The following is a 15,792-nucleotide window of genomic DNA, read 5'->3' as shown; positions in this document are numbered from 1 at the left end:
GGAAACGTTGCATGTTAATAAACCAGTAATTGTTATTCCATAAATAGTGTTAGTGTGTTAATGTTAAATTACTCAATGTCACTTAAAGAAGTTATTTACAGATACTTTGAGTTACACTGTTACAGAGACGCTGTCCTCAAATAAATGAGGTTTACATAGGCTTTGCCTCTTCTCCAATCCTATTCAGATATCCAGAATAAAGATATCGTCTAAAACAAAATAATAAGAGAAAACGTCGACTGAACATGAAGGGTCTTTAGTTTCCAGGAATAATTCAATGTAGGCAGAGCCTTTTCTTCAAGACTCTTAAAGAGATGTTTGTGTTCCTATTAATTATAACAGGCAGTATTTTTGGTAAGTTTTTATTTATCCATATGAATGACTGGGATGCATAAATATAAATCTAGCGTGTATTACTGCCGGGAAGTGAGAATGTCTTTAACAGGAACGCAGAAGATAATTTGTAAGACCCGTATGTTAGAGAAATACATCTCTAAATTGAAGAAATGAGTGTGACGTCAGTAAACTGTGTGATATATTTAATACAATCCAGAATAGGCGAAGTCGTTACATTCTAATAGTGCATGGATTAAATCTACCGTGATAACATTTATTATCCTCCTATTGTGTGGCTATCGTAAAAGTATTTCAACAAACACCTCATTAATATTCAACATCCTCACTATTCAATAAAATACTTTCCTTAAAGCTTGAGTGGGCGGATTAGGTACAGGTGAAGAGTGATTGATAAACATCTCGAAACAACAGGCTACGAACTACTCGTCCAACTGTCAAGGGTTCTTTTACGTGCACGCCAATGTGTACACGTGTACACGGGACCTCATAGACAGCTGCTGTCCTGACCAGACCCTCGGCCAACTGCAGCAATTCCGAGACTTCAAAGCTAGTGAACCAGTGTCATACTCACTGAGCAATTGCGGCTCCGGTCTTAAGTTCATTTAGATATTAAGTGGGGTTACTTTTTATTCAAACTGTGCCAAAATTTAAAACAATAATTAAGATCGAGAACGGAGACCATGACGTATCGTCATTTCAATAAATATTTATATGGTTTTAAATAATATGAATGCAGATGTTTAATCAAATACAATAAATAATTTTAAAAGTTTTCCAAAATAAATTAAATTATGTTTTAGTATGAATTAGGCCTTATTGAATTTAACAATTACAAATTTGAAGTTTCGTATCAAATCTAACACAATCGCTTGGATTACCGAATCTGGGTCTAAAAACGAAGTGAATAGTACTTCGTTGTTTCATTGGTTGAAATAAAAATAGCTATGTATTTTTTTATTAGTAGAGAAAATCGTGACATAGAACATTTCTATGTTTCAGATTACTCATAATTATGTTTTCTTACTTTTTATTTAACGACGATCCTGTACCTCTGGTGGGGCTATCTGTGTGGAAATTCAAAAGAGTAGCAAACCAGGAATTGTCTCATCTAATGTACAGTTGTCTTTTTTTTTACTAAAGTGGAGCCGCGATGGCTCAGTGAGTAAAACAATGGAGTTTTCCAGAGCAGTTTTCTATTGTATGAGGGTCTGGCAAGGGAAAACATGTCGTTCGGTGTACACATTGTCGTGCCAGTTGGAATACGAATCAAGAGTAGACCTTAGAGCCGCTGTCTGGGCCATATTTCTCCCATATCACACTGTATGGTGTACGTCTCCAGTAGCCTAGTCGGCCTAGAAACGTAAGACGTTAAACCTCATTTCATTTCATTTTCTTGTTATTAAAGGCTGTTTTAGTGGCAAGATATCCGAGGATGGTATACCCGAGTTTAAATTAAACCAATCATTGAATTCGTTTAGTACACTTAATATTAGCAACGACAAGAGTATTCAGGTTTTGGATTTTAACAAGTCTACAAGCAGATGCGAGGTAAGGACAAATGATTACTAAATCCTATGCATTCTTACCAGGATTTCCTTCGTCCACTTTCATAAGTCGGTTATTTTCAAATTTTATTACATTAAACCAGTCACTGAATTCATCTAACACTTCCCTACAATACATAACACTGTTGTAAAACAGGTGAAAGTTATCTATTAAACATACATTATGTAAGAGCTAAATCTGCCTATTGCAGACCTTTCTTTGGGCCTTAATTGTTTGTTGTGTAAATTATTAATTAGACATTTATTATAACATATCAAGACCATAATCAACCCTCGATGGCATCGGATGGCTCCGATTTTAAGTAGGTTAAAACGGTCCGGCCATTTAATGATTTAATTTAAAAGGAGAAGCGAGGCTAAGACTCGTGTGACCAGTACGGTGGTTACGATCAGTGCACACATCTTGTCTAATCTACAACCATTGATTTAATTTAAAAATGAAGAAGCTGGGCTAAGACTCGAATGACCAGTACGGTGGTTACGATCAATGCACACATCTTTTCAAATCTACATCCATTGACAACTCGATAAGTAATATAAATGGATTTTTCAATATATTCATTTTGAATTATCTATTTTTGAAATAGTATAGCGAGAACGGCCAGCTCTTTATTTAAATCTTGCATACTGTCCCTTTAATGTTTCGTTGTTTTTATGGAACCATGGAACCACGATTATATTTAAATAACCTTGTTCTTATTAATAGTTAGATCAGCTTCAGTTTTCGACACCCGACTTCTTGTGTAATGCTTCTACTGACACCATTACGTTGCGTATCGGAAATGTTATTGTTAGCAATGAAGATGTCGCCAACTACACATGTACTAATTATACTCATGAAATAGATGGGTGCTGGCAATATTTGGTGGTGCTACGTAAGTACGAACTGCAGATGAAACTTCTCACCTAACCATTTTTTTGGTCCCAAAAACTGGTCCCCAGACGCTACTCATCTTGTTGATCTTCTTTAGGGCTTAGCCAGTTCAAGCTAGATCGACATGCTTGCTCCAAGATGGTGGTATTGAAGTCATGCGCGATTCCCCGACCATATAACAATCTTGTCTGTATTTATTTAACAAAATGTAACAATGGCAAACTGTGGAAATGCACACATGACCCTTTTAATAACATTTCTGATTTGGGTGATTTGTCATAGCTAATTTTTTGTTGCATTTTGAAATTAGTATTGTCATTTTGAATATTGTATTTGTTATTACCCCTCTAATTGCACACGTAACCATTGAAATAAAAATTACCATAGCTTAAATTATCAAAATGACAGGAGTACATTGTGCTATTAGGTCACACCAAATGAAATGGGCTTTAGCGTCATACTGTTCTGTCCCGACTTGGCTAATGAAGACGGGCATACACTATACAGTGTGCTGTAAGGGAAATCTTGCCGGGACAGCGGCACCACGGCCTAGTTTTAGTTGGATGCTACTACTTTTAGTTGGAACTCAAAACGCCCCTATAAAGCTTATATTATTATTTGGTTAACCATAAAATGTTCCTTTTGCTGTACAAATTTATAAACTATAACATTAATTTATAGAAAAAGCGAAGATATTAGGTATGAAACCAGATTTCAATCCTCTGGAGGTTTTTGAAGGATCAGATGTCAGTTTATTGTGTGAGGCTGATGAATCGGTATATCCAATCATTACCAACTTCATTTGGAAGAAAGACGGCCAAGAAATACCATCAGAAGTTAACGAAACGTATAAACTCACTAATATTTCAACAGACAGTTCCGGTACCTATGAATGTACTACCAGAAACAGCATTGGAAGCAGTTTTCCGGTCCAGAAGAAACTTTCGGTTTTAGGTAAGCTGCAAAATGAAAAAAAAGTTACTAATTGTTATTTATATTTTTAGGTCAATGTTTAATATTTCACAAATTTATTATTCAACATATTTTAGATAAGATTATATATATGGCGTTGGTTTGGTTTGTTTTGACCACATTCCGTTTAGAATTCAGTCGAACATTATAGAGTATATCTGTTATTCGTTCAAAATTAATTTTATCTGATTTCGTGAGTGTTGTAGTGTCTCTTTGTACTCAAATTCGATGCTTATTCCAAATTACGTAATTGTAGCGGATGGTGTGAGCATTTTGACTCACTGAAACTGTGGGCGTATTATGTCGACACCATGCCCATCGGACCGTCGGCGGTCCATCCGTCAACAATTGGCTTGTGAACGCGAAAGAAGCTACAGTTTTTGACAGATTCTTTTAAAATTTATTTTAAAGCATTGTGGTCATGAGAGAGCGAACTCTGTTGATATTCTGCTTTCTACGAGTTCCGGATTTACCCCCCTTTGCTGAAAACCTTATGAATGCGATAGAGGCTAGCTATTTTTAACCATGTTGTATGCATTGAGGTCATGAGAGAATGGATCCACAACTTTCCGATCCAGAGTAATTCTCCTTTGCCGAAAGCCTTGTGAGCGCGATATAAAGTACAGTATTTTTATCGTTTTGTTTTTCAAATTTGGTTTGAAGCTGCTCATGAGAATATGTCACTACCTATCAATATTCAATGTAGCCTGACTTTCCGTACCTGCGTTTCTCCTATTTGTCGAAAACCTTGTGAACACGATAGAAGCAGTAGTTTTTAACGGATGTTTTTCATTTTCGTTGGGAAGCATTGGGGCCATGAGAGGATGGACCCTATTGGTTTCCAGCGTTCTGTGTGAAGTTACCCCCTGTTCCCGAAAACATTGTGAACGCGATAGAGGCTATAGTTTTTAAAAAGAAAATTAAAATTTAGTGGGAAGCACTGGGTCGTGAAAGGAGTTATCCCCGCTTTTCCGAAAACACTGTCTACGCGATAGAGGCTATAGTTTTTAAAGGATTTCTATAAAATTGCGGTCATGAGACCTTGCGATATTCAGCGTTCTACGACTTTCCTTTCCATAGTCAACCCCCTTGTGAACTGTTTGTGTGAAGCATTGGGATCATGACAGGATGGCCCTATTGATATTTAGTGTTCCGGAGTCATGCTTCCTTTCCTGAAAAACATGTCAACGAGATAAAAGCTATAGTTTTAATGGATCTTTTTCACGTGTGGTTTGAAGCATTTGGATCATTGGATAATCGATTTATAATACACAACCCGCCTTTCCTGAGTTATTTCCCTCTGCCGGAAACCTTGTGAATGCGATATAGGCTATAGGTTTCAACATATTCTTTTTTTTTCCAAATTTGGTTGGAAGCATTGGCTCATAAGGGGTGAAACCATTTGCTCAACATCCAACTTTTCCTTTCGGATAAGCTGCAGTTGAGACAAACCTTTTCCACGATGCATGTGTGTGCCGATCTTCGTAGTGCCAGAATGAAGCCAGGTTTAAACTAGTTTCAAAATTGTCATTGGAAACCATCTAATTACTCTTTATCGCGCTGATTCGATTACCTATGGACTAATACATGTAGTTTGTTAGATGTCTGGCTATATTTGGTTCAGGAACAAGATATTTCAGTGGAAACATTAGTCGTTCGACACTGAAGTCACATTAAAGCCGGGCCCGATCCAGCATTTTCAATCGAAAATGGCATAATGGTGGTTAATTTTAAACATTTATTTTGTAATCGATTTCATACAGTAGTAGGAATTATACTGTTAAAACGGCTTTTAGTAATTGAACACATTAAAATAAACACAATAGTTCCATGGATAACAATTACTGCTTCACAAAGTTTTAGAGTGGCTATTGTATATTATACATTCATCCAGGGTCAACTTAGTTAGTGGGTTCACCAATGCATGGATTAACTATTAGATATTGTAGTCATTGCATATGGTTTCAATATTATATTCAAAGGGTCACTGATTTCATAATTACGTAGTTTCGCTAATGTTTTGATTGTACATAGATATATATACATTTCTTTTTTTCTGTCTGTATCAGATTGTCTTCGATATTACTTGCTGGAAGCGGACGTTAAATAAAGCTAGTTTACACACATACAAATAATAATAATAATAATTTTATTTTAATCAGTGTCACCATCTTTACAAAAATACATTGCACAAATACATAGAAACAAAATTATTAAGATGCCAGCCGATAACGACTTATGAGACACTATACATATGCAAAACAATTAAAACATTCAACAGTATAGGTTAGAAAATGATAAATAGCAATAAAAGTGAGACACATACAATACAAATAACTACGTAAACGTTTAGGTTAAAAGAGCATTTTTCCTCTGTTCAAACATTCTATATATACAAGATGCAAAATGAGGTAAAATATCAGTAGTATTCATTAAGAAGTACATTTTATTTACATTATCATACAGGTTAAAAGTTGGTTCAATTTGGCAGGCTCTGGTACATATTGATTGTCTTATATCGTTATAAAAATCACAATTAAAAACAAAACGTTCTTCATCCTCAACTTGTCTATCATTACAAAATATACATATTCTTTAATACACGGGCTCGGGTGGTTTTGAAAAACGTCCAGTTTCAATTCTGAGGGGAAGTGATCCAGCTCTTAATTTTGACAAAACTCGTCTGTGTGACCTATTCTTAACTACTTGAACAAACGGTTCCGTACCAAACAATGTTTTATATTTACGATATGATCTCAGTTTATTGCCATTTAGACAAGTCTTATCATCCCATAAGCTCTGTGACCAATGATCTATATCCTTTTCCGATAACTTTGTTTTAACATTATTGAGGCACACAATATCATTTTCATTGACTAAAACATCTAGCTCCTCACCTAACTTCAAAACCCGATAATCCCATGATGTTTTACGCCTAATGCTCCACTTATGCACATCTTTACATAAGTCACTTCCCTTTAGTTTAATTCTATTCCAGTAGCGAAATAGTTCTATTTTCAGAATGGTATCCCCCTGTAACTAGCCCATATCCCCCCGAGAAGCTATGTTGCTGCTCCGTTTAGTTAAACCCAAATAAAATTTACAGGCATTATTGTTAAGCACATTAATACATCTATGGGTATTGATTCCCCATATTCCAGATGCATATGTAAGGATAGGTAATACAAGGGCTTCATATAACTTATTATATACATTCAAATTAAAGCCACCAAATTGAGTGAACTTTGTTTTTATCACAGCTAATGCCCTATTTGCTGATTTTGAGAGTTCTTTAGCACTAAATGAGTAGTCACAGAATGCATACACACACTCCGTATCAGTGCTGTTCTTGAAAACGACAAGAAAATCATCGTAGGGACAAAGCTCCAATAAAAATTCAGTAATTGTTACCCATAGAACTATTGTGTTTATTGTTATAAAAATTATATAGATTATTTAACGGTAAATGTCTTATTTAGTAAAACGCCATAGTTGCTAGATATTAATTTAAAATCCGCAGTGATATTCTGTAATTTTCTTTTTCCTGTATTGAATTGATTCTGAAGTTTGGCCGACGATGGTACCACAGTTTTATGAAATAAATTCGACTGGTAATACTAATCTGGTATGTAACGTTACTGGAACAGTATACTGGAGAAAGATGGGATCAAAGGAGAATGTTTGTTATGGTTCCCCTACGTGTCCTGTATCTATCCAAGAATCGACCTATTATGAATGTTTTAGTACTACAACCCATATCTCTAGCTTTGGTTGTCGGGTTTCTAAAACAACGAGTGCAACATTTCATGTGATTTATCAGTGTGAGTAAATATGTCCTATAGATTCTAGTAATTCTTGGATCTAAACCTTATTTAGTAATAAACCCCTTTTCCTAAGTTATACATATTATTATATATAGTAATTGTCGCTTTATACATGTATGTAAGAGTTAAATATACCTATTTCAGGTCTTTATTTTGGTCTCAAATGTAATATAAATTAGTACTTAGACATTCATTCACATGACAAGCTCATACTCAAGTCTTTATATCATCGGATATTCATGACTTTTAATGGATTTAAACAAGATCGATATTTAATAATTTGATTTAGAAATGGATAATCGCGACTTTGATAATTATCGTAATAAAGGTAACAATAAAAACGAGACTACGGTATTCATATCAAAACTGCTTTCATAACTCCGCTCAGAATAAAAGTCATTTTACTGAAATTTTCAATACAATATTCTCTTTTCATTATCTATTTTTGAACTATTTTAGCGCGCGAACTGTCAGCTCTTTATCTCATCTTACATAACAGTTTAGAGAATGAGGTTCTCCAGTGCTCCATTGTTGTTATTTAAAATATCTTCGCCAGCCTTTAACCTATTATATCTTCTATCTAATTTGTAGATAAACCCGAGCTTCAAAACATCCATGAAAATCCAATCCAGCTGACCAGTCGTCTTGGACACCCATTTGAAACGAAACTAGCATTCAAGGCTTATCCGAACGCAAAGTTAAGCATATTAAGTACGTCAGTAACATTAAATGTTTCAGAAGTTCAACCTAATGTATTTAAGATAAGCTCCGATAAATTAACAACGGCGGACTTTGCTAATTATACAATCCAAGCCACCAACACTGAAGGAAATACAACCTTTTCACTGTGGTTAAAGGGTAAGTTTGAATGTCAGGTACAATTATGGTAAACTTGAATCAAACTTACGATAGACTAAACTGTTTAAACAAAGGTGTACCCGATAATGCTAAATATGCCACAAACATTACTCGAATGCTTGTCTCGGTTTAAAGCGAGAATTTCATATTTTCTAAGAAAGTCAAAACATAATTATTTCTATGTTTTTTTGCTCAATAGGTTATCAACTCACTATTATACGACCATGGGCATTATTTCCCACCCTTAAAAATCATTGACACAGGAAATAATAACACAATTACCTCCCTTGTTTTCCTATTGCCTCCATGCATTAGCTACCTTCAAACGTTGGAATTTGAAGTTGAAAATGATATTTTTGCCAATTTCTCAGCTCGCAATAGTGACTTATAGGATTAATAGGATTATTCTTTAACAAGGTAGGACGGTTTATTGATACCATCTATTTTAAGGCTTTATTTTAATAAATTTTAAAAATATAACTTAAAAATATGAAATTGCAGCTTTAAGAGATATGTCTTCGTTATCCTTTGCTAAAGATCAAACATCAGGATTTGTTTCTGACTTCGATGCTATTAACTCGTGAACGAAAATATTCACCTTAGTTGAGCATTATAGCTTCTTCTAGGTAAAGTTTATAGTTGCTGTGGTTATTATGACTAATTTATTATAGCCACAACTACGTATATGAGGATTTTATTCTTTACTCTGTAAATAATTACTAGAATTTCCTGGTGTTGCGGTTTCACTTTGAATAAGTTTTGCTTGAGAACCTATTCGCTTCCATGTTTTCGCGTACTTACTTTATAAGTGTACAGAATTAATATATCTTGTTGCTTCATATCTTTTCATTGACTTTATGCAATTCAATGTGGTGACCACTGTCGAAACCAGGTACCAAATCAAACCCTTACAACGTTATCGACACTGATAACTGATATGACGACACGTAAAGGCACTTAAGATCTAGGGTGGAATTCTAAACGTCGCTGTGCGTGTAAAATTCCCCACTTTCCCAATGCACGAACTAACCAAAATGATATTAAAGAAATATGGACTTACAACTTTTACGAAGTATTGTATTGCATTATTTCAGGGCATCCGGAACCACCAGTAAATTTAACATACCAAATAATAGAACCTCATCTCGTTGCATTGTCATGGGAACCAGGTTTTAGTGGAGGGACATCGCAAACCTTCCAAGTACATATATCCACTGATGGAAGCGACTGGCAAAAATACAACTGTAGCGGGGCTAATATTAAAGCACTTTATTGCAATGTGACAGACTTGGAGGTCGATGTTGTTCATTTGTTTGTGGTAACGTCTTTGAATGGTTATGGTTTGGTTTCACAAAAGAGCAATACTTTGATTGTTTTAATAAAGAGCAAAGGTAAAATTGAGCCAGTAATTATTGTTTAATTGTTTACAGTTTGTTGCTTGTATTTTCGGATTAGTCTAATGAACTTTGGTGGTTGGATGGCTTAATGGTTAGCGCGTGCGCGCTGTATCATAAAGTCTGTCATTGAGTCAACTGGCGTGGTTTCGATTCCCCGGTTGTATGTGACAAGGAGTGGGTTTTCGCCACGTCCTGCTGTTTCCTCCCACTGCTAAATACCCCTACGCGCAAGCGAATTATTGAAATAAAATTGAACCATATGTTAGTCCCGAAACGACCTAGTTTGTGTCAAGTGGATGTTAAACCCATGTCTCTCTCTAAAACACCTCAAGCCCCTAAGGCTTTCACATTGTTTACAAACTTTGTCGTACTTTTGTATATTCCGACTTCATTTCACATATTGATGTCTGATCCGTTGTTTTCAGAGAAAGGGACTTCCGTTGGAATCATCGTCGGATCTGTGTGTAGCTGCACATTACTAATTATTGTCATCACCTTATGTGTAATATATAGACCCTGTAGAAATATCTGCAACTCTAAGCCCGATAACAACGAACCAGATGGTAAGCTATAGTATTTAATAATTTCAAATGCATGTCTAATACACACGAGTCTATCGTCCATGAAGATAGTCGCGATCGTTGCAACCGGAGAGATTCGAATGTTACACAGGCGTTAAGCAAGGTGAGCCCCTATCCCCCGTACTTTTCCTATTATTCATTAACGATTTAAGAATTCATCTCCTTGATAACGATCCGAACTTTTTCCACATCGATGATTTTATATTGTATTCTCTTCTATTTGCGGATGACACGGCATTATTTTCACTAAGTTCCCAGTCCTTACAATTGCTGTTAGATAAATTTGGGGGATTCTGTTCAAAATGGAAACTGGAGATAAACACCGACAAATCCAAAATAGTAATTTTTCATCATAGAGGTAAACTTACCTGTAATTACAACTTGACGTTAAATGGCGACCCACTTGATGTTGTTAAAGAATATGTTTACTTAGGGATCTTATTGTATGATAACGGTAAATCCACAAAAACAGTAACAAGAATAGCAACACAAGGTAGGAAATCTCTGGGTGCCTTATTAAATATAACGAGTAAATTTGTGCTCAATACATCAGTCAAATGTAAACTTTTCCAGTCATTGGTTTCCTCTACTTTAACTTACGCTTGCGAGGTTTGGGGGTTTCATATTGGTAAACCCATAGAGCAGGTTTTAAATAATTTCTTAAGATATGTGCTAAGGCTGGGCAGAAACACCCCAATTATGGCCATGCTTGGAGAGGTTGGGTTATTTTCCCTGATAGTTGTTAGGAAAATAAGAATACTAAAATATTGGTTGAAAATTATTCGTTCACCAAATTCACTAATTTTTCAAATTTACAGTATAATGTGTGCTGACAATGAGAATGGAAAAAATAATTGGGTGGGGGGGGGATTAGACACTTATTGAATAATCTTGGATTTCCTGAATTTTGGCATAACCCTTCTTCCATAAACCAAACGAGTCTATCTCTAATTAAAACCCGTATCCAAGACCAATTTAAACAAGAGTGGTTATCTTCCTTGGAAAATTCGAGTAAGTTGCGTTTTTTTAAATTGTTCAAAACTGTACATGAACCTGAAATTTACCTAAATTCATTTATTGAAAATAAATATCAAAATATAATATGTCAGTTTCGTTGTGGTATGCTTAAATTGAATGTTATACAAGAACGGACCGTGAAAATAGAATTTGTACATGCTGCACATCGAACGCCGTCGAAGACGAATACCACTTTCTCCTCTGTTGCCCAGCATATATAAATTTACGTCGCAAGTTCTTTCATCGAAATTTTGGTCCTTTCCTTCTTTACATAAATTCAAAAATATTTTAACGAACACCAAACATAAACATATAATCTATTTAGGAAAATATCTATATCAAAGTATGAAATTACGTAGTCAATTATTAAACACCCAAAAATGAAACTAAACACCTATTGGGAACTTTTTTGTATATACTGTTGTACTATCTTCATGACATGTTTAGATATTGAAACTACTTTATTTATATATGTATATATATATATATCATTATTATTTTATTTTTATATTATGTTCCTTATATTCCTTATCTATTGTGCAATAATCACCAAATATATTCTATGAACCTATGTTGGCTATAGCAAGTGATTTGCTTTGCCTTGAAATAAAGAAAGAAAGAATAAAGAAAGACTGCAATTTCAATAGTCATATAATTTGTTTCATTTCTCATTTTGCAGGAAACACTTATGAACAGCCAGAATCAAAACGGTCTTATGGGTAAATATAATCTTTTTGTACCCCCCCCCCCTCGCCCCCAAGCACACATACACACACAATAAATAAGATAAAAACTTCAAAGCAAAATAAAACAATGACGGAAAAATGTAAATATCCTGCTCACGAAACATGCTGAGAAAAAACAGAATATGTACTACAAAGTGGGTGTGCGAGGGGCAAATTGTGAATTTTCATACACATATAATCTTCAATTAAGATTAATCACTTGATTCAATGACAGACCTTATTATTTAAAGCGTACGCGACCGGTCACCCACCCACCCCCATTATTTGTATATGTTCAGAGATTTATAATATATGACTAATGTCGGTGTTATATTTTAGATCTATGGTCATTCTGATTTTGGAAAATATACGAAATACATGTAGAAAAGATGGCAGCTCAAGTGATAATGGTAAGCATGAAGTTCGAAATAATTATTAAAAAGAACTGAAGAAAAATGCTTAAAACTAACATTTAATCGGTTGTGCATAAAATGAAATGGGATGTTACTCCTACTTTTCTGCACCGACTGGGTTAATGGAGATGAGCATACTCCATGCCTCTTATGTCGAATTCCAACTTCAAGGGCTTTTTTACATGCACGTTAATGTATACAAGGGAACTCGGTGTTTGATACCATTCGGACGACTAGACTCTGTTCCTAAACTGGCCCCCGTTCTGCACCACTGACAAAGTGAAGCAACTCCCGAAACAGTCGTGTATAAAGACATAACTGTATGAAATAACAACAAAATCAAACAGATTGTTAATCTCCGCCAAAACTATTTTGGGGCTCAGTGAGTAAGATGCTAGCTCACCGAGTAAGGCGCTAGCTCACTAACCCGGAGATTCGGGGTTAGTGTCTGTGATTTTTCAGCGTGGTTTCTACTTATCCGATGTGCAGGACGGAGGTCTTGGCAAAGACAGAATCTAGTCGTGCAGATGGGGGCGAAACACGGATTCCACGTGTACACGTTGGTGTGCAACTAAAGGGACCCTCGAAATAAACGCCCCCATAGCACACTGTGTGGTGCACGCCCTTCTTCATTATTCCAGTCGCTGCAGCAAAGTATGACTCTAAACTCCATCTCATTTACGACAAGCTCAACCCAAAAGGGGATTTCGGTTATCATATACCGAAACATCAAATATGCTGAAAGACTAAATACTATCCTCGACTAGGAATTGTAGAATTCAGGTGAGAAAATATATATATTTATCATTTATTTTTGTAGAAGCTTATGATACTGCCAAGGGCTGTACAGAACAGGAGCATTATGACACGTTAGACGTTCGTAATGAAAATCCTTATATTAATAGGCAAACTAAAACAAGCGGTAGGTATTTTATAATCTCACTGTCTGAATTGGAAATGAAATATATCCACGTCCTACTCTTCTGTACCATTCGAGCTAACAAATACGCCTTACATGAGGTAAATGGTGCCCAGATAGTGGCGGTTTCGGTTTCGCCTACTCTCTCTTTCATGTCAACTGCAAAGGACATAGGAACAACAGGGGAGTTAGGTGGCCGAATGCTTAACTCGTGCGTGTTGCATGATAAGGTCTGTCATTGAGTCAAGTGGCGTGGTTCCGATTCTCCTCTTGTACATGACAAAGAGTAGGGTCGCCTATCTAACCTCGTGGGTTTTCTCCGGGTCTTCGGGTTTCTTCCCACTGCTAAAAACCCCTACGCGCATGGTAATGAATCAAATAAAATTGAACCAAATCGCCTTTTTAGCTTGTGGACCCTCTAGAAGTCACAATTTGTATTCAATTTTAAAAACCGTTTATATATATTACCGGTACACCCTAATGATGGTTGAGTTCGAATTTCGTGAAAATCCGACCGACACTGCCTGACAAAATGGCCGCTCCTTGTACTCAAATATTGTAAAAGTATGTAATACTTAGGTTGTGGACCCTCTAGAAGTCACAATTTGTATCCGGGTTTGATGAAATTTTAAATGTATGTTAATAACCTAAACATCTCGGTTCATTTCTATGTTCGCGCATTATAGCCCCCTGAATGTACGAAATATCATTAAAAGTATGTAATACCAAGGTTGTGGACCCTCTAGAAGTCACAAGTTTGATAAAAGTTGAAATGCATGTTTAAAGCTCAAAATCTCGGTTCCTTTCTATATGCACGAAAATCGTACCGTATCTTCCAGGACTATGGCCCCTGATCGTATGAAAAATCACGTTTTTAGCTTGTGTTCTTGCTAGAGATCACATTTTTTATCCGATTTAAAACCCGTTTAAATATATCACTGTTACACCCTAATGATGTCGAATTCGAATTTCGTGAAAATTAGACCGAAACTGTCTGACAAAATGGCTGCTCCTTGTACCGTACAGAATAAGATTCATTTCTGTAACAGATAAAAGAAAATAATCTGAAATAGTCTATATTATTAATATAATCACTGTTATATAAAACAAAATAATAGCTGAAACATTTTTTTAAAATATATTTTTTTACCAAATGGCAGCCTTAACCTCGCAAATGGTTATTGTTGCGCCAAATGAAACACTCACACCAATCTACAGTCAAATCTGAATATATAAGGGGGTCATGGGCATCCTACTTGACACGTGAATAAACTATCTAAATAATATTTTATATAATATATGAAGCCAGAGAAAAGAAACCCGCTATAGGTAGATTTACCTGTTGCATAATGCATCTTTAATGTTATAGTTTTTTTTTATCGCACCCTTTTAACTGTATGTCATTTACAAATTTCTTTATAATCAGATAACGTTAAAAGGTCTGATGATGACCCTATTTACGAAAACATGAACAAATCAAGCCCGAAAAAGAAGACAAGGCAGAGGACCCCGTCAAAAACAACAGAGTTAAGTGTTACAGAAAGTCAAGATATTTACGAAAACATGAACAAATCAAGCCCGAAAAGGAAAACAAAGCAGAGGACCCCGTCAAAAACAAAAGAGGTCGAGTTAAGTGTTACAGAAAATAAAGATATTTACGAAAACATGAACAAATGAAGCCCGATAGGAAAACCAAAGCAGGGGATCAGTGTTGCAAAAAGTAAAAAAAAAATGATTATAGCAAATAATCTTCATTTTAATGATGTGCGTACAAACCTGGGTCCGTATGCAAAAGATATCTTAAGTCTAATATAGTCACTTAAATATACGTAACTTTCTGTAAGTTAAGGGTAAGTGGTATTCAAATGCTATGATAAGTATCAAATTTGATTTTGTAGTGCCATAATAGTGTATAAGGTTACTACCACCGAGATGGTTATGGTTTTCTCCTCGATCATTTATCATGTTCGTATTGCTTAATCATGTTTTCCACGACTGTCATATAATAAAGTTTGATGCTGGCGAAATGAGTAATTCGTGATTTTTGGCAGTGGAATTTTTTCCATAAGTTAAAATTCACGTGTTTTGACTAGTGTGGTTATTCCCTATTTTAAAGGACAATAGTGGTGCCAGTCATTATCACATATGTGATAGAGCTGGTTAAACACATTCCAAATATAATTTTAACACAGAGATCATTGCTACGGTAGCTGAGTAATACAGGTTTCCTGATTCGGAAGTGACGAACGCCAAAGGAAAACACGAGTCATCTCTCTGTATAACTGACTGA

At 35.4% G+C, this 15,792-nt stretch overlaps 1 protein-coding gene across 1 annotated transcript; it reads left to right on the top strand.

The window, feature by feature from the left end:
* The first annotated feature begins 200 nt into the window (after positions 1-200).
* On the top strand, positions 201-15,656 carry LOC126829808 (uncharacterized). The gene is made up of 12 exons (XM_050559939.2): positions 201-354; positions 1,763-1,905; positions 2,629-2,797; positions 3,478-3,750; positions 7,335-7,589; positions 8,184-8,450; positions 9,545-9,841; positions 10,273-10,410; positions 12,125-12,164; positions 12,510-12,580; positions 13,404-13,505; positions 14,929-15,656. The coding sequence occupies exons 1-12, from the start codon at positions 315-317 to the stop codon at positions 15,177-15,179; spliced, it is 2,046 nt and encodes a 681-aa protein (XP_050415896.1). The 5' UTR covers positions 201-314; the 3' UTR covers positions 15,180-15,656.
* Positions 15,657-15,792: the final 136 nt, after the last annotated feature.

This window comes from Patella vulgata, chromosome 8, assembly GCF_932274485.2.
Source record: "Patella vulgata chromosome 8, xgPatVulg1.2, whole genome shotgun sequence".
NCBI classification, from domain to species: Eukaryota; Metazoa; Mollusca; class Gastropoda; family Patellidae; genus Patella; species Patella vulgata.
Note: the sequence above shows the minus strand (reverse complement) of the source record. Positions and strands in the feature narration are given on the sequence as shown.